Here is a 24,267-nt window from a genome sequence, read left to right on the forward strand (position 1 = left end):
TGAATGCCATCCAGGGGGTAGAAAGGGAGGTGCATCGGAGCAATGCCTACCTGGAGGGCATTCATTTGGGTCAGGCTGCCCATCAACGATCGTTCAATGCTCTGGCCTCAGCACTGACGGCAGCCATTGTCCCTGTTTCCAGCCTCCCTCTTCTGACTGCCTCCACCCTGTCTCTGTCTCCTGTTCCTCAGCTTATCCCATCCACACCATCTGACCAGCCTGCACACACCTCAACACCCAAGGGCAGCTCATCCAGACACAAGCACCACAGATCCCACAAACACTCACCCAAGCAACACACAGATGCAGACATCCCAACAGTCACTACCACCCCTGTGTCCCCCTCCTCCTCGTCTCCCTCCTCCCTCCCTGTGACGTCTCCACTCACACCTGCATGCACACCAACATCAGCCAGTGCTTCCATCACCACCACACCCTCCTGTACAGTTCGCACGCGTGCAGTCACCACCCCCACTGCCATTTACACGTCCCCTGTGTCCTCTCCCACTGTGTCTGTCACCACCCCTTCCAAGACACACAAACGCAGGCAGACACCCACCCAACAGACATCCACCTCACAACAGCCTACAGCACCTGCACCTTCACCCAATGACAGCACACCTGACTCTCCTACAACCACATCGTCTTCCTCCACTTCCATCTCCACTTCTCCTACCTTTTACCTTGGCCCTAAAAAACTTTTCCTGGCTAATCTTGACCTCTTCCCCTCCGATGACCTACCCCCTCCATCTGCAAAGAGTCCCAAGAGCACCACAGCCACCACCAGCCCAACTTCGGGTGTCACTGTTGTGCATGGGTTCTGGAGCCCACCCTTTGCCAGCAGTGACACCTCCATCAGCAGCAAGGACACATCCAGCCCCCCCCCCCCGGCAAGAGGACCAGGAAACACAAGGGCCGCCGTGCGAAGACTGACACGGCTGCCCCCAAGGAGCAGAGTTCGCCCACTTCACCAGCCACAACGTCTAGGGGAGGCAAGGGCCCGAGAGCCCCATCTAAGGAGCGTAAGGGCAGCAGGGCGGAGACGTCAGCCAGCAGGAGCGCGGAGCAGGTGGGCCCCACATGCCACATCCCAGCTGTAAAGGAGGACACCAAAGGGCCCAGGACTCTGTCACCGAAGGGCCCAGGAACATCACGGCCGGAGGGCGTCTGAGCACGGAGTCCAGGCCAGGTCTGGCTCCCTTGAACCTACTGGATGTGCACCGCTGAACAGGGCCCGCCGTGCAGAAGAGCACCGCTGAACAGGGCCCGCCGTGCAGAAGAGCACCGCTGAACAGGGCCCGCCGTGAAGATAGGCACCGCTGAACAGGGCCCGCCGTGAAGATAGGCACCGCTGAACAGGGCCCGCCGTGCAGAAGAGCACCGCTAAACAGGGCCCGCCGTGAAGATAGGCACCGCTGAACACGGCCCGCCGTGCAGAAGAGCACCGCTGAACAGGGCCCGCCGTGAAGATAGGCACCGCTGAACAGGGCCCGCCGTGCAGAAGAGCACCGCTGGACAGGGCCCGCCGTGCAGAAGAGCACCGCTGAACAGGGCCCGTCGTGCAGAAGAGCACCGCTGAACAGGGCCCGCCGTGAAGATAGGCACCGCTGAACAGGGCCCGCCGTGAAGATAGGCACCGCTGAACAGGGCCCGCCGTGCAGAAGAGCACCGCTGAACAGGGCCCGCCTTGAAGATAGGCACCGCTGAACAGGGCCCGCCGTGCAGAAGAGCACCGCTGAACAGGGCCCGCCGTGCAGAAGAGCACCACTCCGCTGGGCCCTTCCTGTCAAGCACCGCTCCGCTGGGCCTTTCCTGTCAAGCACCGCTCCGCTGGGCCCCGCCGTCTCAAGCACCGCTCCGCTGGGCCCCGCCGTCTCAAGCACCGCTCCGCTGGGCCCCGCCGTCTCAAGCACCGCTCCGCTGGGCCCCGCCGGCTCCAGCACCGCTCCGCTGGGCCCCTTCATCTCAAGCACCGCTCCGCTGGGCCCCTTCATCTCAAGCACCGCTCCGCTGGGCCCCGCCGTCTCAAGCACCGCTCCGCTGGGCCTCTTCTTCTCAAGCACTGCTCCGCTGGGCCCCGCCGGCTCCAGCACCGCTCCGCTGGGCCCCTTCATCTCAAGCACCGCTCCGCTGGGCCCCTTCATCTCAAGCACCGCTCCGCTGGGCCCCGCCGTCTCCAGCACCGCTCCGCTGGGCCCCACCGTCTCAAGCACCGCTCCGCTGGGCCCCTTCATCTCAAGCACCGCTCCGCTGGGCCCCTTCATCTCAAGGACCGCTCCGCTGGGCCCCGCCGGCTCCAGCACCGCTCCGCTGGGCCCCGCCGTCTCAAGCACCGCTCCGCTGGGCCCCGCCGTCTCAAGCACCGCTCCGCTGGGCCCCTTCATCTCAAGCACCGCTCCGCTGGGCCCCGCCGGCTCCAGCACCGCTCCGCTGGGCCCCTTCATCTCAAGCACCGCTCCGCTGGGCCCCTTCATCTCAAGCACCGCTCCGCTGGGCCCCTTCATCTCAAGCACCGCTCTGCTGGGCCCCGCCGGCTCCAGCACCGCTCCGCTGGGCCCCTTCATCTCAAGCACCGCTCCGCTGGGCCCCTTCATCTCAAGCACCGCTCCGCTGGGCCCCGCCGGCTCCAGCACCGCTCCGCTGGGCCCCGCCGGCTCCAGCACCGCTCCGCTGGGCCCCGCCGTCTCAAGCACCGCTCCGCTGGGCCCCGCCGTCTCAAGCACCGCTCCGCTTGGCCCTTCCTGTCAAGCACCGCTCCGCTGGGCCCCTTCATCTCAAGCACCGCTCCGCTGGGCCCCGCCGGCTCCAGCACCGCTCCGCTGGGCCCCGCCGTCTCAAGCACCGCTCCGCTGGGCCCCGCCGTCTCAAGCACTGCTCCGCTGGGCCCTTCCTGTCAAGCACCGCTCCGCTGGGCCCCTTCATCTCAAGCACTGTTTATGGTTCACTGTGCCCACCATGCCTCCTCCTTGACCAGTGGAGACTGTTATCCACTTGAGAGACTGTGGCTTTGCACTCCCCAGGATGGCAGAGTGGGCAAGCCACCCACTGTAGAGTCTTGAGAGACTGTGGCTTTGCACTCTCCAGGATGGTACAGTGGGCAACCCACCCACTGTAGAGACTTGAGAGACTGTGGCTTTGCACTCCCCAGGATGGTACAGTGGGCAACCCACCCACTGTAGAGACTTGAGAGACTGTGGCTTTGCACTCCCCAGGATGGCACAGTGGGCATGGTGGCCCCTTCGTGGATCTTGCGTCGTGGACTCATGTGGCTGTGGTGCCCCCCCCTTCCCTTCCACCTGAGGTGCCTGTAGTATTTTCATCAGATGCCCCTGCAGTGTTCTCTCCAAAGGACTCAGGTCTCCTGTGTGGGCTTTGCCCTTGTGTCGCTACACTGTAGCCCACGGACTGTTCCATTTGACTTGGATGTAGCGGACTAATTGCCTCGGTTCGCCATGGCAGTGTGTATAGTATTATTTTGTTATGGATATTTTGCATAGTTGCCGATACGTCTCAGAGTCTATTTTTTATATAAAAATTTGGTTCACAATTTAATTATGTCTTTGCATTTTTCAGGGGGGTTTGGGTGGTGTCACTGTGCATTGTTGCTCTGCATTGGTGTGTACATAGTTTGGGGGGGTGGGGGTCGCATATGTGTGTGCCCGTAAACTTTCATCCTCCCCCCTCCCGTGTGTCGTAGGTGCAGTACTCACCGTTGTCGTCTGCGCCGGAGTTCGTAATCGTGGTAGATGAGCAGGTAGACGAGTGCAGGTAGGATGTTTAATTCGGGTTCCATGCTGTCCTCCGTACTCGTGGAGTGTGTTTTGGTGAGCGTTTTCCCGTCCGTAGTCTGTTTCCGCCGTGTTTTTATCGGCGGGGCTCCCGCCCCGGAAAAGGTGGCGGATTGGTGAGTTGTGATACTGTGGGCGGTACATTGTCTGCCGCCTGCCTGTTGGCGGTGACCGCCGCGCTGTTTGTCTGTACCGCAGTGGCGGACGGAGTGTTAATGTGGCGGGCTGTGTTGGCGGTTCCCGCCAGGGTCAGAATTCCATTTTTTGGACCGCCGGCCTGTTGGCGGGTTGGCCGCCGCTTTATCACCGACCGCCAGGGTTAGAATCACCCCCTTTGTCTGAAGGTTTAGACTGACATTTGAGCTGTCTTTGAAGCATAGCAAATGTGACAAGATAAAAATACAATGTAAACGCTTCGTTATGTCTCATTCGCCATCTAAGTGGCAGCATGGTTATTTTCCAGTGCAACATATGAGTGAGGTAATTGATTTTTTTGAGGGGTCGGATTTCAAAATTCTAGTCATAGCTAGCCTGACCACAGGTTGCAGTGTGTGCATCCAGCGGCTTTCCCTCCTCAATGATAAAACCAGAGAAGCTGATGTATTTTGCGGCTTTTCACCCATTCCTGTCAGCTAACATGGTTGACAAAGGTCACTTTTTAGACGTTCCCTTCTGCAAAGCAACACAAGGTCGATGGAAATGTGAGTGATTAATAACAGTCTCTTTAATTCTTCTCTATCAGAAAAACAGTAGCTAGCTCTCCCGTAGACCATTGCACTCCATCTCATTCTGCCACTCCCTACCACGGAGAAATCCCTCAGCACAAAGCTGCATCCTAAACCCATGCACAAATTAAACATACTGAGACCCAGATTTATACTTTTTTTTGCGCCGCATTGGCGTTATTTTTTTACGCAAAAGCGGCACAAACTTACAAAGTACAATTATATTTTGTAAGTTTGTGCCGCTTTTGGTTAAACAAATGGTGCAAATGCAGCGCTAAAAAAGTACATTTTTCAGCTTTCTTTATAACTAACATTGCCAAAATTAAACCTACTCAAATGTAGCCTTGCAAAGCCGTTGTGAATTTGAGGTTGTCAACCTTCTTCTTACTATGCTTGTCTTTCCAAACACTTTCATTTGTTTAATCAGTCACATAGCATTAAATTGAAACATTTAAGGTATAAACATGCGTCAGGGGTTTACATTCTGCAGTAGTAGCATTGGTGGTAAAGGATATAATTGTGGTATCTGTGATATCTCGCACTGTGAGCCCCTGTATGCTCAAGCGTAACCATGGTGTGAAGTCTCTGAACATATTCAGCAACACTAGGAATCTGTAGTAGGAGTAAAGAAAGAGTAGACTCAATTTTCTTTGTACGCCTGCACAAGTGCTCCTGACAGTGGGGGTTGGAATGGATGTGTTGTACTGTCATGGGATCCACGTCACCAGGTAAACAATATCTATAGAACACAACAGGACCTTTGTCCTACTTATATTGTCAAATCCCACTTCATTAATGACACATGATAAGAAAGAAAAGCCTAGAATCTCTTCTGCTGACATCTCATTACATGCGTGTTTTTCAGATCATGCTGATCTTTACCAAGTATGTTAGCATTTGATAAAGTTTTGTCTTAACCTCTCCTCAAATGACCTAAAGATTATCGCAGGCTATGCTAAAACTTCTAAATATTGGCAAACAGTGTTAACAGTGTGATTTATTTTCTGGGTGGAAGTAATTTTGGAAAAGTTCTTAACTGAGAGTAGAGTCATCAATAAGGTAGAGGTTGTTAGGGTCGAGCCTGCGTTGCATGCGCTTGCGCATGCGTATCGTAGCGAGACGCTTTAGGGTTTAGAAAAGGGCTCGGAGCCCTGTTGACATCATGTCAGTGTTTTTCATTGGTTTGTGGGCTTACCTATTTAAATCTGCTTGCTTTCATTAGTCGAAGGCATGCATACGTCATGCCTTTTCCAGTGGCTAGCCCTCCTCGAGCGCATCGACCAAGTACAGAAAACATGCGAGCCTCGCTGTTTTCTGTCCGGCTCGTGGACTACTTTTTACTAGCGCAATTTCGCTTGGCAGAAGTTGAGCGCTTTACACAGTTAATTGCACTTTTTCGGGTTAGGTACATAAATGCACTTTTGCCGATAGGTGAAAAGTCGGGTTAGGAGTTTACAACGCTATCAGCTCTAACATGAGCAAACGCGGGACCCGTTGCATTGCAAATGCTTGTTTATAGATTTGTCGTGATTTTCAGTAGAACCCAGATAAAACAAACAGTGAGCCATGTTTAGTTGTTGAAGGAAGGAGGAAGCCAAGGGCAACCTTTATTACCTCCTTGTCTTTCCCTTGTGTGCACCCATTACATGGAGCCCTCGTGCCTCACATGTAATGGCTGCAGGTGAGGAAATTGGACTCAGAGTAATGCAATTACCGATAAGTAATTTAGACACCTTTAAGAGGGTGGGATAATAATTGTTAACCATATATTTCCTCTTACATGCCAACGCTCATTGGTTATTATCAGATATTGTCTATAATTTAAGTGTGCCATTTATTGACTGATTCCTAAACACCCTAATATAATCTGATTTGAATTTCCACCAAACGAACACACCCCAGCTCTGTAGGAAAGGTATTCATCCATAAATGTGCCTGCTCAAATCAGGGCTCAAATCATTAAAATAAGTAGAAAGTGACAGTCTTTACCTTTCTTGTTTGTTATCATTGTAACATGAACATCCATCTTGCTACATGTATTTTCTGTGTATTATTAAAACATCTCAAACTGTTTTATTGTCTTGGTCGATTTATATACGTCTTATTGTTTGAGATGGCAAGATGCCGGACCTCAAGAATTTGCTTGAACATTACAAATAATAAACTAATAATTAAAACAATTTCCGATTCTTGTTTTTTTAAATGGTTGTTTCGTGCTATATCAGAGCATTTCAAGCCGGACTTTAAAATGTAATATCCCATTTCATGCTATGATACTGTATAGATCTCATGGAACATGATAGAGTAACACACCTACTGCAAAGTCACTTACTTGCGAAAACTGCTTGTGGCATGCAGTCCCTTGGTTTCTGTGGCTGTGATCACAAGGTCCATTTTATTGTGAAAAACAATTATATCTTCCTCATGGCGACTAAAACAAAATGCAAGTACTGGTCAGTGCCTTGCACAAGTTGATCAAGAGAAGAAATTATGGAACTTGAAATTCAAAGTTTGAATCATTGTTTATTAACACATTAACCTGCAATCACATACATGGAATATAGCTTTCATGGGCTCAGGTAGTGATTTCACATGCCAAGCAAATGGCATCATATGCCTGTATAAATAATGACAGGCTCGGCCATTATATGCCAAGCTACAGCTAACATATTCATACGGTTCAGACGACAAATGTCTAGATATAGAAGTCAAATAGGACAAGTATCATAAGCATCAGATGTTGCCCTCATTATAAGAGCTGCTATAATTTGACCAGTTACAGCCATTATATGCTCAGGTTAAGCTTTCATCTGCTCAGCCATCATATTACCATTAAACTGCAAGTAACAGCCACATTCAGTGCCATGAAGATTGCAGTTTTGATACACCCTAATAAAATCATGAAAGGTGTCCATACGAAGCTGTAATAAGCCCATGTGCAGTAGAGAAATGCCCAGGTGCAAACATGTTGCACAGAGACAGCCGTAATAGGTAGTGTACCAAGGTACTGACCATATAAGCCTATAAGTGCCAAACATAACTTTTCAATACCTTCATCTGGCCTTTTAGGAATATGTAACAGAACAACTAGGTCCTAAACAACTATAGCCTAAACCACTACTGCTAAACAACTAAAAAGTCTCTACAACTAAGTACTGAACAACTACTGTCTAAACAACAATTGTGCCTGAATAACAATTGCCTGAACAACTAATTTTGAAATATATTCTAAACAACTAATAAACCATAAAAACCAAAAACAAAACCTTACCTTAAAATTAGTTGTTCAGGCAATTGTTATTCAGTCACAATTGTTGTTTAGACAGTAGTTGTTCAGTACTTAGTTGTAGAGACTTTTTAGTTGTTTAGCAGTAGTGGTTCAGGCAAGTAGTGGTTTAGACCTAGTTGTTCAGGATGTTTCCCCTTAAATATATCAAGCATGTGCCATAGAACGAAGTGCCCTTATGTGCCAGGTACAGCCATCATATACCCACATACCAATGCTAAATCTACAAGTTGCTAATTGCCAACATTACAAATGACCGAATTGCTTTTGTAACTAATGCACCTGTTATTCACTCCAAGTCATGGGCAATTATTGGCCATTGTATAAGCAGGACATTCATTCTTTGTTACTATGCCACGATTTGCTGAGCAGAGGCTGTGGAATGTATAGAGATGTTGTACTTTGGTGTAAAAGGATATGTCATAATGAACATGATCAATTTAACTCTCTGAGAGCATTATGTGGAGAGTCCAACTGTAGAAAAGATAGATCTTATTTTGTAAGAGTGTAATCGTCATTGCTGATCATTAAACTCTTCTAATGACTCAACACAACTTACATTCATGGTGCGTAATGTTCGCGAGTGAACTAACAGATCACACGAGCCAAAGCCTAGATTAATATATGGGCAGGCAATTTGGCTTTTTTGGATCGTATTTTATACATAACTTCTGGCCCAGGTCATGGAACAGTATATACCTGACAAACTAAGAAAACTAGAAATGTTTTCGATATAATACAAAAATGACCGGTTCCTGCTACCTGCTACCTGCACATCTGTTAGGCTATGTTAGAATGCATGAAGAAGAAATAGTTCACTTGGATCTTAAATCAAACTCCTTTTAAGCGAACTGCATCATTTTGTCAACCACAACTTATCTTTCTGGCTTCTATATCCCTCAAAATAGTGTCCAAATGACAGGACTGCATCTATGAAACCTCAACCCCAGCCCAATGCATCAGAAACTGGATACTTTCCACTCAAATGAAGGTGAGAGAAAGGGGATTGTATAAATAATCACTGTCACGACAGCTCAGTCCGCTACACCCCTTCTTGGACCAGTTTGATCCACAATGTAAGCAGACCTAACATTTCCTCACTTTAAGTGGAACAATTATTGATAGAAGATTGTTGTTCACTCCTTTGAAACTAACCAAGATTGCTAAAAAAAATGTTTCTAGTTGTACATACGTACATATGAAAACTCTATTGCACTAGTGTATACATGATATCCACTAAATTTGATAATCTTAACCATTACAGTATTTATTATGTTTAATATCCACAATGCCAGATCGCTCTCTCTTCTTCAATAAGATGGTCTATAGATACACATGCACTACACTTGACACACTATCATTAAGTATGTGCATTTGGATTAAAACATTCACAGTAATGCACAATCATATAAAAAGGTACAATACCCAGCTACATTCTGCACTGGCTGTCAATGATTACAAATTATACATTTCATCACAATATTTTGTTACCAGCATGGTGTGTATGTCCTTACATCTGACTTTCTCTCGCGGTAAATCATTTTTGGGTTTCTAGTCGGATGTATGCTGGCTCAATTTACTAATCTTTATTATGTGTCTTGTGCTAGTGCTGGGTTTAATAATGCAGACCTTATTCATTACCACACCCATTGCCTGTGTATATTCTCTATTGGTAGCTTTATGGTTCTTGACCTAATTTAAAGGAAACATTTTTGGAGGTCAGGAGTCTAGTGACCTCACATAAGGGTTTTGCAGTGCAGTCATTCATCGCTTTAAGTGTCTGTGTCACAGTTAGCCGCCTTAAATCCAAGTAGTGAAAACCCTAAAGGGATAGGCTTGACCCTGCATTCATCGGAAAAAGGGTGGGTGTATTATGTTTTAATTATGATTAGTTAAGTGTCTGGCAGCCAATAAAGATACACAACACCATCTTCTTTTTGAATGAGGAATGCATTAGGTAAGTAAGTACGATGAATTAATTTATTAACAAGTTATTTCCCCAAATAGGTAGTTAGGCATGGTGTTTCTTGTTTTCCTTAAAGCACATATGTGCCCGGAAACATGTTCCAAAAGAATTCAGAACCCTTGGGTGGACCTTGATGGGCATAAGTGCTCAGTTTCTGTCGTAATTTTTGTAAGCCTTTTATACAGATTTGTGGGAAATGGGTCTCCATTTGTTCTACAGTTTCACTCAAAAACATCTGGGCAAAGCAAAGCAAAGAGGTCAACCAGGAAATGGAAAATATATCTGCACAGATGCCCTTTAGAACATGAAACTGGGGTAAAAGCTAGGACATGTCTGTTACAGCAATAAATAATCATAAATTCACTGGTTATTCACAGTTTACTTTTCCTAGGGGTGCCACCCCCAATTACTTCCTATGATGGCCCTGAATCAATCCACAAAGGAAAGTCTGAAGAATTTATGGACTGAGCCACACAAGATTCAGTTCAACCTGTTATATTTAAAAGTATCTTATAACTAGCATGCGAATCGAAAGAGGTTACCAGCTGCAAACTATCATCCAAGCGGCAATGTCTGATTGTTTTTTAGGCAACAACAATTCAATCAACTCAGGTGATAGCCCATGTCTCTCTCCTTAAACTCATGCTACTAGGGGCCAGGCTGCACTTGAACCAATCCCAAGGTCATATACGATTAAGGCGTAAAAGCATTTTTGGATTTCAGATGCCTCAAGGGACCTGACAGCATTGGGTTAGCTGGAAGGGGTAACGGTTGGAAGCAAGAACCTAAGAGCCAGGAAGAACATATGTAGCCTAGAACGATTCACAGAGTACACCAAGAACACCCAGATAAACCAGCCGTAGGACAAAGCTTATATGGCAGGTCCTATCAGGAATACCCCCTTGAGAGTCATAACATATAGGGTAGGAGTCTCATTCCTTTACTCATCTCCCTGCAGTGCACAAACCAGGGCATAACCAAGCTAAGGTAGGGTAAGGGCAGTCCCACATCCAGCATGTACAGGCCACATTCGTACGACCCCAGGCCCAACGTGCACAGGTCACAGTTCCTTTCATGTGTTCTGGCTGTACTCCTTGAAACGTTGCTGTGCGAATCCAGCAAGGTGTGGTGCAACTCCAGCAGGAATTTGTACATCTTAACCTGGTTCCAGATTCGTACAGTCTCGTTGGCACAAAGTTGCAGAAAATTGCCGCATGGAGTCCGGAAGCGGTTGGAGCTTCTGCAACATTATGGGCTACTGACAACCTTTCTTTGAGATTGTCAGAGTTCACATGAGAAGAGGTAAGATAGTGCCAGTCGTCTGTATATTACAGGGAGAAAAATACCAACTGCGATGGCACATGCTCTCCAATACGTATGTTTCAGAAGATATCAGGAAATCTTTCAGCAAGCTTCAAAATTCATATACTGCATTAAAAGAGCATAAAGGAGCAACTGCACAACAAGAGAATAAAATTGTGAAGCAACTGGACAGCTGAGCTATAAACTGTTATATCAAGTGAGAAATGAAGAATGGCTGAAAGCCTGTGAAGCAGAGGTATGCAGGATAAAATGCTCATGTTGTTAGTGTATCTAGGAAATAAAGAAAGGTTTCATGGCCGAAGTTAGGAATAGACCAAGATGTTTCTTAAAAACTGGGGTGCAAAAACTCTAGGAGCTGCATTGATCACATTGTGACACTAATAGTAGTGTGAACTGCGACACAAAAGCGAGGTTGAAGACAGTAAAGCTTGCATTTCACGTGGTTTATCGAGATTTGAATGCTCCAATACTGAGTAACTTATTTACACTGTGATTTTGGTGTAATGAGCAACCCGCTGATCCTGTCATCTCTAGAACTACAGACAAACCTGCCAGAGGCTGCCTTCGTTATTCAGGAGACAGGTTATGAGACAGAGAGCTCAACAGGCAAAGGTGAGAGGGAGAAAGACTTTGGGCCTGCATTTGAGTTTGGTGGACAGGGTACTCCATCACACACGTAGCAGAGGACCCCGTCTGTCAAACTGACGGTCTGCCCGTCTGATTGTGAGTCCAACGGTGGGGCTACCGCCGGCTCTGCCAGTAAAACATTTTACCGATAGCCTGATGGATTTGGGGCCATCCATGTGACATCATCAGATCACCCACCCTATTCAGAATGTACGGTCGGATTATTTTTCCTGTTGGGGACTGACAGGGTAACCCCGAAAACGTTCAGGGCGTTGGTGTCATTAGTATTTTGTTTTAGTACAACAACAAAAAACTCCCTCTTTGAGTGTTTGTTTTTTGAAAAGTAAAAAGGTTTGGTGATTGGCTGCAGAAAATAGGGCGCTCGCCAAACTTTCAGTGCATTCTGAGGAGCTGCGTTGTCAACAGTGGAATCAACAGTGGAATCAACAGTGGTAACACTAGGCATTTATAACCCTGGGAACCTGCCCCTTACAATCAAGAGCTCCCTGGTTTTTCAAGGATGAGCAGATATTGATACAGAAAGTACCTGAATGTCGACTCACTGATGAAGCATGCCTCCAGAGTTCTTTTGAAAACGATATAGTCTTCCTGGGTCAGTTCTCGGAAGAATCATGGACATATAGGAGGTTGTTACTCCTTCTTTGCTATATCATGTGATTGGAAGTTGAGACATTTCTTCTGAAACACTTCTACCCCTTTTTTCATTGTAGTATGCAACCAAATAAGCACACAAAAACATTGGAGAAACTATGACACATTTGATACACTTAACATGATCATTCCCTATGGCTCATAAATGTGCAACAGCACACTTTCCTCTTTTATTAGATACATCATTTGTGTTGTGGATTTGAGTTGTGCTGGAGTGCTAGTAACTGTAAAGTTGGGCATTTGAGATATAGGACTTATCAAAGTATATGACTGTTATGTTGTTTTGTTCTATTATGTTGGTGTGTATAGCGCACTAATTACTTGAGAGGGTGTCCAGCTACTTGGGCAAAGTGTGTAGGTGTATGGTACCAAGGTGGGTGTGTGATCCCGAGGTGCTTATCTGAAAAGCCAGGACTTCAATACTTGCAGAACACAAGAAGTGAGGAGGAGGCTCTGATGTGTTGAGGGTAGGCAGTCCATGTCTTGGGTGTGAAATAGGAAAATCAACTGCTTCCAGTTTTGCTTTTGCAGATGCAGGGAGTGTGTGCCAGTGAGGGCGAGGCAGAGCATAGGTGTCAGGTGGGTTGGTGAAAGTGCATGCAGCTGTTCAGGTATTCTGGTCATGTGTTGTATAGGGCTTTGTATGTGTGTGTGTGACCCAATGAAGCTTCCTGAGTTGTGGTGTGATATGGTTGAGGCGTGGGAGGCATGTATGACTCTTGCAGCTGTGTTCTGGATGGTCTGGAGTCAGTGTAGGAGTTGTTTGGACATTCTAGCATAGAGAGTATTCCCATTGTCCTGCCTGCTGGTAATGAGTGCTTGTGTTACGGACTGTCTGGTGCTCTGAGGCAACTATTTGAAGAACTTTTGTAGCATGCATAGGATGTGGAAGCAGGAGGCGCACACTTTGTTGACTTGAGCTGTCATGTTTAGCTTGATGTCTTGGATTATCCCTAGATTTGTTGCGTGGTCTGTGGGTGTTAGCCCTAGTTCCAACAGCCACCAGGTGGAATCCCATGAGAACGTCTTGTTGCTGTAGGCCAGTACTTCTGTCGTGCCGCAGTTGAGCTTCAGCCAATTGTTTGCATCTAGTCTCCTACTATGGCCATATAGTTGGTGAAGTTGGTTCTGGTGTTGCTTGTCTTTTCTGTCAGGAAGAAGATGAGTTGGGTGTCATTGACATAGGAGTTGACTGATGTTTTGTGATTGGCTGATGTTGGCAAGTGGTGTGATGTATATGTTGAAAAGGGTGGGGCTGAGGGAGGATCTCTGTGGGACACTGCATATCAATTTCCTGGACTCTGATGTGAAGAGTGCCAGCCTGACCCTAATGGGTCTTCTCGTGAGGAAGGAACAGATCTATTTGACAGTGGATCCTTGTATGCCAGTCTTGCAGAGTCTTTTTTTAAGGGTGTTGTGGGAGACAGTGTCAAAGGTTATGGCAGAGATTGAGCAGGATGAGAGCCCCTGTTTCTCCTTGGTCTAGGAATGTTTCAAATGTCGTTGGTGGCCACAATGAGTGCTGTTTCAGTGCTTTGGTTTTTTATGAACCCTGATTTTGTGTTTCCTTGAAGATGGTGAAGTTCAGGGTGGGTTGAGAGTTGCTTGTTGATGACCTTCATTAATCACTTTGACTGGATAGGGGAGCAAGGAGATGGGTCAGAAGTAGCTCAGTTGATTCAGGTCACTTGTGGCCTTCTTGAAGTGGGCATTGATTTCTCCAAGTTTCCATTCATTCAGGAAAGTGGCGGACATGATGGAGGTGTTGATGATGTGGGTCAGGGTGGTGCTGATTTGTGATGTTTCCAAGTTGTAGATGTGGTGGGGGCATGGGTCCATTAGGACTCCTGAGTGGATTATCCAGATGATTACTGCTGTGTTGTTTCTGGTGAGGTTTGTCCATTTGTTCAAGTGGCGGGTAGATGTTTTAGATTTTTCTGTAGAAGATGTTGGATAGGTTGTCATAGAGTTGTTGGGAAGCAGCAGTGTCGTTGACAATCGCTGAAGGTGAGGTGAAATGCTTGAGGATCAAGAAGATCTCATTGCAGCTGTTGGAGCTTCCTTGGATGTGGTCCACTAGAGTGTTTTTTTTATTGTCACTAATTTGCTGGTGATAGCGTCTGAGGGCAATCCTGTAGGTAGTTCTGTCGGTGGCTTTGTGCCTGGCTCTCCATTTCCTTTGTAGCTAGTTACTGTGTCATTTGGTGTCTCAGAGGGCTTCTGTGTACCATCTGGCCTGCTAGTTTGATCTACTATGCTTTTTAGGTTTGATGGTTGCGGGAATCTATGCAGTTCTCTATCAGTGGTTGAATTTGTGAGCCAGTCTGCTTCTGTGACTTTTCCCCAGCTGCAGCTTGCAATGCTGAACCTGTAGGGGTGTTATCTTGAGGTGTGTTGAATTGGAAGTGGATGATGGAATGTTGGTCCATGTAAGCTGTATTTGATGCTGTTGCTTGTGGTGAAGATGGGATACAGTGTGTGTTGGTTTTATGACCAGCTCGGTGAGTCTGATGTTGGTCAATCTTTCGAGGAGCTTTGTGGGGCAGGTATTGTGCTGGTCTTCTAGATGGAAGTTGAGGTCACGGAGGAGAATGTAGGCTCTGGAATCAATGGTGAGTGAAGCAACAAAGTTGGTGATGAGGTTGGTAAGAGTGGCTTGTGGTATAGGAGGCCAGAAGGCGAGGGTTCCATTCAGAATTCTCTGGAGATTTGCAGCTTGAATTGCAGGTGTTTCATGAATGGGGTGACACTCTTTGTGGATGTTCTGCATTTTATTTATTCCTTGTAAATGACAGGGAGTCTGTTTCCTGGCTTGGGAAGGCAGTCCTGCTGAATGGTCATCTAGCCTGCTGGGATTTCTGTAGCAATGTTGGGAGCCGATGAGGGATTGAGCCAGGTCTCTGTGATCAAAAAGATGTTGAGTGTGTTGCTGCTCAGAAGGTAACATATTTGTGTGTTTGCTGAGCGATCATGTGTTGAGAAGCATGCATGTGAGTGGGTGTTGGCGTGCAGATGTGCTGTGGTGTGTAATGTAGGGTGGGAGTGTAGGCACTGATGGTGCTTGTATGATGTGTGGGTTGGAAGGGGGTGTTGAAGGTGTTGTTAGTATTTGTGTGAGAGTTGTGGGTGGGTGGCTGCTGGAGAACCGTCAGTGGGTGCACGTGAAACTTCCTACTGTGGTGTTAGGTGGGGCGCAACAGCAGTTGGAGGAACATTGTCCATGGTCTAGCAGCCCATAGAGTGCTGTAGAGTATTGTTTGGCAGTGACTGGATCAGGGTTTACGGCGCAGGATGCAGTCCAGGCAGGCTGCAAGGGTCTGCTGAGTGTCCGTGTTGCAGGTGTCATTGAGTAGGTCCTGGGAGCAGGGAGGAGTCCAGGGTGCCATGATGTCATTTCCTGTGCTGATGGGTGATGGGAAATAAACTCCTCATGCATGGATTCTTACTTTGAAGATGTTTTGGCAGGAAAACCAAAATGTCACTCCCTGTCCAGATGGATGATGGGAAATTCAGCGATGTCACTGTGCAGATGGATGATGGACGATGAGTGATGTTACTTCCTGTGCTGATGGGTGATGGGAAATGAAGTTCTCTTGCTTGGCTTATTCTTCCAAAGATTTTGTTTTGTGGGAGAACCAGTAATGTCTCTTCCTGTCTAGATGGATGAAGGGAAAGTCAGTGATGTACTTTCCTGTGCATGTGGATGGTGGGAGATGCAGTGTTGAAGGATCCATGCATGCTGATGGGTCCATGGCCATGCAGGAATGGAGGCTCTTAATCTATTCATATAGTCTTATTTTGCACGTTCCAGATACTCAGCTAGAATTTTTTGAGATGCAGTGAGATATGGCAAATAAAGAACTATTGTGTCAGGTGTATCTTTGTCAGCTAAGGAATTTCAGATTTGTAAGAACAGTTGTTACACATTTCAGGGTAGACGTTGTTTTACCAGTCCCCTATAATTCTTAAACTTTGAAAACCATCATATGTGCCATTTTAATATTATTTACATGTGGATTCCAGCTTGACCAGTAAATGCAAGAGCCACAAAACTCACAAAACCTCTGCTTTCACCTAGTCCTTGCCAACCAATGAGACAAGATCGCCAACTATCACTCAGCGGAATAACTCTCCAACTTTCTCTTTTTTTAGGTACGAAGACAAATCTATATGTCTGGTATATCCTGATGAACATATGCCCCTTTTACCAGCTAATCTGGGTGTTGTCTTGATTAGTCTCTTTCCATCGCGGATCAGATCAGGACCACGGCTGGGAATTGTTTTCATATGTTCCGTCTGTTATGGAAAGTTCTTCTTCTACTTCCTCACCGGCTAGAAAGACTTTGGTCCAAGCCCTGGTGGCAAACCACTTAGATTGTTGTCATGCTTCATGAGCTTCCTCTAATGAGTCAGCTTTGAACAAACTTCAAGTTGTTCCGAATACAGCAGCACACCTCATCTATAACTTACCATCTAGATTAGCATCTACTCCCTTTTTGTGTACTCTCCATCAGCTACCTTTATGCAAAAGAAATGTTTTTTAAGTATTCTCTCTAACTCTTAAAGTTTTGAATGGAAAAAGGCCGCTCTATATAGCTAACAAGCTTGTTCAGTACCACCCGAACAGATCCTTACGTTGTGCCGATCAAGCTCTGCTCTCAGTCTCACGGATCTGGAAAGTAAGATCAGGAGGAAGAGCCTTTTTATATCTTGCTCCTTGGTCCTGGAATAAACTTCCATACCAAACATGGCATTGCAAGGATCACCTCAAATTTAGGAAGCTCCTGAAAACTGAGCTGTTTGTGGCGTAACTATTGCTTAATAGGTTGGCGATTAATCTGGCGCCGAGATATCCCTCTTAGAGTGAGTCGAGCACGATACAAGTTATATTAACATAACATAACATAATTCATTCTTCTCTTGGAGCAGCAGTACGTAGCATCAGTCGCTCCAGTCAATATTGAACTATTGCAACGTGCTTGCGTGCTACTCACAACATAACACATTTTCCAAGCATATGTTCCCACCTGTGCAGATGAAGGCCCCGCCTGATATACTTTATGTAACAGACACCTTTTAATGAATTTTGACTGGTACTGACTTTGCCAGGTGTGATCTCTGCATTGCTCCTCAAACTTAAACCTACCAACAATGTTATTTTTTGTTACCCAGTTTACTCGAAAAGTTCACGTTTGAAACTTTGACCTCATTCCCGAATCAGTGTAACAGTAGTGTCATTTAAAAACCCATGTCACACACATTTATGTTAAATTTAAAACTGTCCATCTGCGAATCAGTTTGGATATTTATGCGTGACCTTTGAGTTTGCTGAACATTTATGGACAATTCGCGCATGGGAATGTTGGACCGGTATTTCAGAAATGTCTGTAGGTACACCTTACATGTGCTGGTCTTAACCTGAAGTAAGCCACATGTTTCTTTAAAAGCGCACCCTAGAGCTTATGCACTGTCGGCTCTACTGACACCTTGCATATCCCAATGCTGGTTATTGAAAATACACTTTTAAACAAAGACATGTACGGAGGTCTGTCAAAAACTTGTAGTGTGGTGTACATTGGAAGCGAATTCTGATAGGTCAAGGTCATTTTCTCTGCCCCAGGAGACTCAGCACAACCCCCTTTAAATGTTATAATCTACAGCCCATTCGTTTTGTTTATCCCGAAAACTGCAGCACTCATCTCTTTAGAAGGCACCCTTTGAGTCAACAGGTCATGGATGTGAGAAACTTAAGACATCTATCTGCACAGTGTGCTGGTTTATGGCTTCTAATACAGAGCGGGGCACTTACTACAGCACACCTACTTTATAGGGTTACTCAGTTTTGAGGAGGATACTAACTAGTTTGGGAACACTAGTGAGTTGTGAGGGAAAGTCAGAAAGCCTCTTAGGTGCACAACTCGAATACCTTTATACTGCAAGGTATAATGCTAAATTTGGGTGAAGCATCGGTGGGTAGGGCAAGACCTTCCATAATAATCCATAATAGGAACAGGTGAGAAATGCAGAGTCCCAAAAATGGTAGTGTCGTTCGAGGCAAGGCATTCTCAAGAAGAGATGTGGACAGGGGGATGAGACACATGTGCCACATAGATGAACTTTGCAAGAAGGAATATGGCACCTATCAAGACATCAAGATATTAGCTGATCATGCTAATCTGGATTTTATGCAATGGCAAATGAGAAACAGGATCCTCAGCTGTAAATACTCATGTAAAGACTATGACAACAACAGAGTACAGTCTAACACATACATATTTAGATGAGAATATGTTCAACAGGTTTCACTATCACCACAACTACAAACTGGTACCTGTTCATCATTCTGTCAATTATTCGCTTCACCCATTCTGCTTCAGGGTCCAGGCAGGTCTGCATTCCCTGCTTGAGTTTAGCACTAGAAAGAAAGCATACGTTAGTAAAGGTTTCATCCTTGCATGACATAAAACTGGTAATTATATTTAGGAAGCTTGATTTAGCAAACTATCAACTTAATTGATAATATTATCCATATTTCTTTCATTCACTTTTTGCCCTCAGTCAAAGACTGTCATGGACAGCTTTGGGATTATCTCAGCGTTGGACGACATCACCTTCTGAACCTGAGCTTTCCAAAAATGGAGCTAGTCAGTATTTATATTCATACAAACCCATCCTAAACTGTTCTTCCAGTGCCTTCTTGGAAGTAAATTAGTCCATAACTGAAGCATCATTTTAAACAATCTCATATCTATATTCCTACAGAAACCAGCAACCTGCAAATGATGCTCCCCAGTATTGGTTTAATAGGTAAAATGGGCCATTTCTTATTATTTCATCACAATTCCAGGTTTGAGCACTACAGACTCTTACACATGGGTCACATTTACATATTATCCTCCAATCTGAAACATTTCAACCACTCGTCTCTGACTTTCTTAGGCAAAGTGAAGATTACTCCATTGAGAAGATACTAAAGCCTTGCATGTTCTTCCCGGGCTGGAAAATGATGTATACCATACCTCTTGCCTGTGACTACAAGGGAATCCATTTCATGAGAGCATCTAAATAATATAAAAAACAGTCTTCTTGTACATTCTTCCCCGATTCACACCTTATTGGAATTTGAGACCGATTTTGTCTCCCATTCTTTTCTAGTACAATGAGGAAGTGTCATTTGTGTTTTGAGTTTTTACTTTAGAATTCAGATACTTAAGCAGAGTAACAGCTTGTATTACGTGTTAAACTTTTAATAGTCTTGATAATTTATGAAGATGTCCTATGCAGAGAATGGTGTTTTCATCACCAGGAGCACAATTAATAAAGAAATTGATGAAGAAAAAAATGATATTGCTTCAATTTGGGAGAAAGAATTCACTCTTACCTAGTCTGAGATATTTCTTAACCTAGGCTGAATGATCACGTACCCTATAATTTGTGGCTCAAACTATGCTATATGCAAGGCGTGGCCTTTCTGGTAGTAAAATAGAGAAACATTCTTGAAGGACAGGAAAAAAAACTCTCTTCATGCCTAGGCCACAGATTTCTTTCTTTCTCAGATACAACCTCCTGATTTTGTGGTTTCTAAAAAAGAGAACAGAATGCTAAAGGAACAACAACAATAGGGTGAGACCCTTGCATTCAGGTTTGCCAAAAGTTCATCTGAGGCACAGGTAGATGCAGTTTTGTCTAAAGGATCCTTACCAAGCAGGTGGAGATCTCTAAGTACTTTAGCGAGTTCTCCCCAGCGGTGGCTCGGTGGGGCTGAGAGGGTAGAACTAAAAACCCTGATATCTAGCAGACCTCATGACAAGCTCTAAATGAGCCAACAGTAATGTAATCAAGAGGTGAGGATAAAAATGAAGGTATATGTGGACCATCAATGTGAAATCCCATGTTTGGCCCCAAGAAACTGAAGTTGGTGCTGGCAACAGCTTCAAACTCAAGAGATCAGACACAAAGCTATTAACAGAGGTCGGGTTCTACTTCCTGCTCTTTGCAGAAGCATCCGGCTTTATGGAGCTTTGGGATCACTGCCTTAGCTATCTATGAGCCTGATGTGATCTCTGCAGAACCTTCTCATGCCAACCCCTCCATCTATGTCTCTTCCTGTGTCTACATTTGTCTGTATCTATGTGCCTCAAAATGTGCTTCTACTGATAAATGCCTGATGCCTCAATTAATGTCAAACAGTGAAACTTTGGATACAGAAACAGAGAGCGGTGGAGCAGGGGAACCAGGAGCTGGAAAAAACAATACAATGCTGATTTGCTGACCAGAAAAGAGGCAGAGCTAAACTGAACTGCACCAAACTTTGCAAACTGCTGAACTGTGTTAAGATTTATGAGTGCTGTGTGAGGCTCATATACATCCGTTCTGCTGCTTGTGTGCTGTTCTACACAACGAGCCAAAGTCATCAATGCTATAGCTTAAGGCAGGAGTACTGCAAGCTATAGGGATTGGTGAAAAAAAGTTGTTTTATATTGGTGAAATTCAGTAGCAACATCAGTCCATCTTAAATCTGGCCTAGGTATGGTTAAGGCACAACTATTTCTAAATTTCTAAAATCAAGCCCACAAAGTAAATACTTGTTTTTAGAAAATCTATGAGGGTGTTTTTTGTGGGGCAATTTAAAATCAAAGTCCCAAGGGAAAAACAACCAATGTCCCCTGCATGCTAAGAGAAAACTGTGCATCTCGGTGACTGCTCGGTGATACTGCTACCTTGGTGACGGAGTTACATCACCAAAATAAGCTACATGAGTGTATCTAAGTAATTTATTTAAAATAATTTTTCAGTCTTGTATAGTTGTTGAGACTGTTTTTCTCTCTCAATCTTTTCTGGCACCACGAGGAGGTTTTCAGTGTTTTCAGTTTTTTTGGGTTTTTGATTTAGAATTCAATTTAAAAAATGATATCAGATTATTAATAACATGGAACCTGCATGCATAGGCAGAGCTTCAGTAGTGGAATTCAGAAAGCCGTTCATCAAAGCGGTATATGATAATCAGCAGCAACATTAATCTACTTCATGTAGTTGTAGACACCGACAGACATTCTGTCATTTCTTAGTTTTGTTCGATGTAACTGCTGAGTTGTGTATGGTGTGCTTGGGCAGAAACAAGAAGGGGGGGGCATGGTACCAGGAGCCACATCTCGAAAGTGTGTGTTGTCCAATATCATGTCTACTGTCAGATGCAAACACTCGCTTCACTTTGATAGCTGCTGCTTGCACGGTAACCACCGTTCCCTGACCTCTATATGAATAAGAGGTGCAAGAGGCTTGCCAAGGGTGCATCATCCAAGTTTTGCCAGATACAGCCAACCTCAAAAGGAGGTGCTTGGTCTTCATTGGTCAATAACTGTCTAGCCAGTTTTAAAGACTCAACAGCTGGGATGCAGCCTAAGGCTAAAAATGTTTTTGCTTTTTGTTTGTTTGCCCAATGTTTTCGGGAATAACATAAAACAGGCAGTTTCAGGAGTGATTTGACATTTCACTTCATCTTCCCAAAAATCTTTTCCATCAGTGAACCTTACTTTTCATATTCATCTATTTTTACCAGGGTGAAGGTTGGTGAGATTTGCTTAACTGTTAACATTAGCTTGCTAGTACTACTCTGACTCAAGCCATGACATGGATCATCATGTGGAGCTAAATGCGCAGAAGCACCCACTTAAAACAGAATCAAACCCTCACGCAATTGGCGTTAGCATCAAACTATTTCATTTCCAAAACAGCAAATTAACACAAGATTCAGAAAACCATCCGTTAATGATGCCTCCAAATGGATCAGTACAGGAACTCTCTATAGGTACTAGTAATTCGTAGTAATTACATAGGAATTACACTTGAACAAAATTTCAGATCCCTTAACCAGAATACCCACAACATCTGTGAACTCTACCTCCACTAAAGATCTACAAATGCCTCAATGGAAGCAGTATCCTACGAATAACTATTTTTACTTTAGTACTTCTCTGTGCATATCAGATTGTTTTCAAAACAAAGGAAAAGATCGGCTTGCTAAACGTAGTCACAAAATGGCATTGTGGCAAACGGGAAATAATCCATTCATTGTTAAAATTAGTTCTATTAATTTAGAAATTCTTGCATATTTAAATTACAAACGTTTGCACTACCCTCCTAAGATACTGCATATTTCTCTCAATGTATTAAAGCAATTAAAAAGCATCAATCCATAAGAAATGCGCTCTTTTTTTCGTCTTTCTTTTTAATGTGATATGAATCAAATGAGCTGTTAATTCTAAAACGGTCATTGTGTACCCAATGCACAAGCAGTCCCTGATTCACAAAGGTAAACATGCACTTTTGTACAACTTTACTATTGTTTGCTATTCTAAAAGGGGTTTACAAGTAGTATTTTTAAGTGTGTGGTGTCTCCACACATCAAAACATCTGTCTTTTTAACAAAAAGTCGTAAACTACACAAAAGTGGAAGCTTACCTTTGTGAATCAGATCCTGAGTGTTTTTTGCTGCCTACTATGTCCTATTTGAAAATGTGTTTAACTATTCACTGCCAATACTGTGTTCATCATTTTGTATATTTGATAAGAAAAGGTAAAACGTTGAACACATCACAGAGCAACAATGAGGTTTGTCGTTTATGACAAACCTCATTGAGAGAATAGTAGTCACACAGAAACCAGCTGACCTTTTAGTGAACTGGAAGGTATTGCACTTCAAGAGATATTATTTATCAGATGCTGAGCAAGCACAGCTACTTGTCAACAATTGGGAACTGTCTGGTGGTCCAGGAGTCAACTCAAGGACAGCTTGTGGTGCAGAACTCTGCAATGGTGACCACACGGCCTAAATTCTATTTGATCATTTGCGACACCACCATGAAAAGGCTTGCAGAAAGGAAAGTCGTGATCAGCAGGGTGGAGCCAAACTAGGCACTGCTGTGGCTGACCATGACTTTCACCGCGACCAACCCGTCGGAATCTGTGATTCTGGCAGTCACAGCTGTGTGCTGGTGGTGGAACCACCAACATCATAATGTGGTGGTCAGACCTCCAAGTTTGAGAAGTTCTCACTGCCACTGAGAGAACAGCGGTCCATAGACCACTAAACCCATAATGAAGCGCTTAGTCTTTAAGGAATTCAAATGTCCAGTCTACCCATTTCTTCATAATACATCTTAAAAAACAAACATTACATGACAGTATATGAAAAAACTGTTATAACAAAACCATCCCAAATATTCCCAATACTAACATATAAATAGTTTCCACAACTTGGGGGTGTGACCATGCCGGTGACTGAAGTGGCCACCAGGTAGGGACACTCTTGCGGTCCTGATCCAGTTTGTAATACAGATCGCGGCCATTCCTGCATCCATCCCCATCTACATTGGGGGACCGCATGCAGAACATTCAGGCGATGTGGATGGTGACCCGGGGCACACCATGGCCGTTTCCTGACCTACTGAGCCCCAGATGAGGTCACATGGCCCAGTGCTGCCTCAGAGGCCTCGCAGCGACAGGGGCCATGGGCGAGCCTGAGGCCAGGGCTACCGAGGTGCTGCATGCCTCCATCCCATCAACTGAGGCAAGGGTGACCAGTTGGGCCTATGCATGGCCCATTTTCTCCTTCCCCTGCCTCTCACCATCCACAAACCCTGCACCAACATGGGAGGGCCTCATGCTCATTCTAGGAGCAGAGAGACTTCACTGCCATCCCCTTGCCACTATGACTTCTGCACTCTGCTCACCCTAATGTTGCACTGCAGCCTATGGTTTTCAGCCTACCAATGCCTAAATACATCCCCCTGCTGCTGTCTCTTGAAAACTGTGTGAGGGCCTGTTTAGCCCTGGGGTATGCCATCCCAAAAAATGTACTTTTCCTTTTGGCTTGCTACA

At 45.1% G+C, this 24,267-nt stretch overlaps 1 protein-coding gene across 1 annotated transcript in view; it reads right to left on the reverse strand.

Moving 5' to 3' along the window:
• Window positions 1-18,663: 18,663 nt before the first annotated feature.
• LOC138245805 (interleukin-8-like) overlaps window positions 18,664-24,267 on the reverse strand; it is a 140,889-nt gene continuing 135,285 nt past the window's right edge. The window contains exon 3 of the mRNA XM_069199772.1: window positions 18,664-18,802. Within this exon, the coding sequence (XP_069055873.1) occupies window positions 18,664-18,802 (139 nt within the window). The remainder of the gene's footprint in view (window positions 18,803-24,267) is intronic.

Source organism: Pleurodeles waltl, chromosome 1_1 (genome assembly GCF_031143425.1).
Source record: "Pleurodeles waltl isolate 20211129_DDA chromosome 1_1, aPleWal1.hap1.20221129, whole genome shotgun sequence".
Lineage (NCBI taxonomy): Eukaryota > Metazoa > Chordata > Amphibia > Caudata > Salamandridae > Pleurodeles > Pleurodeles waltl.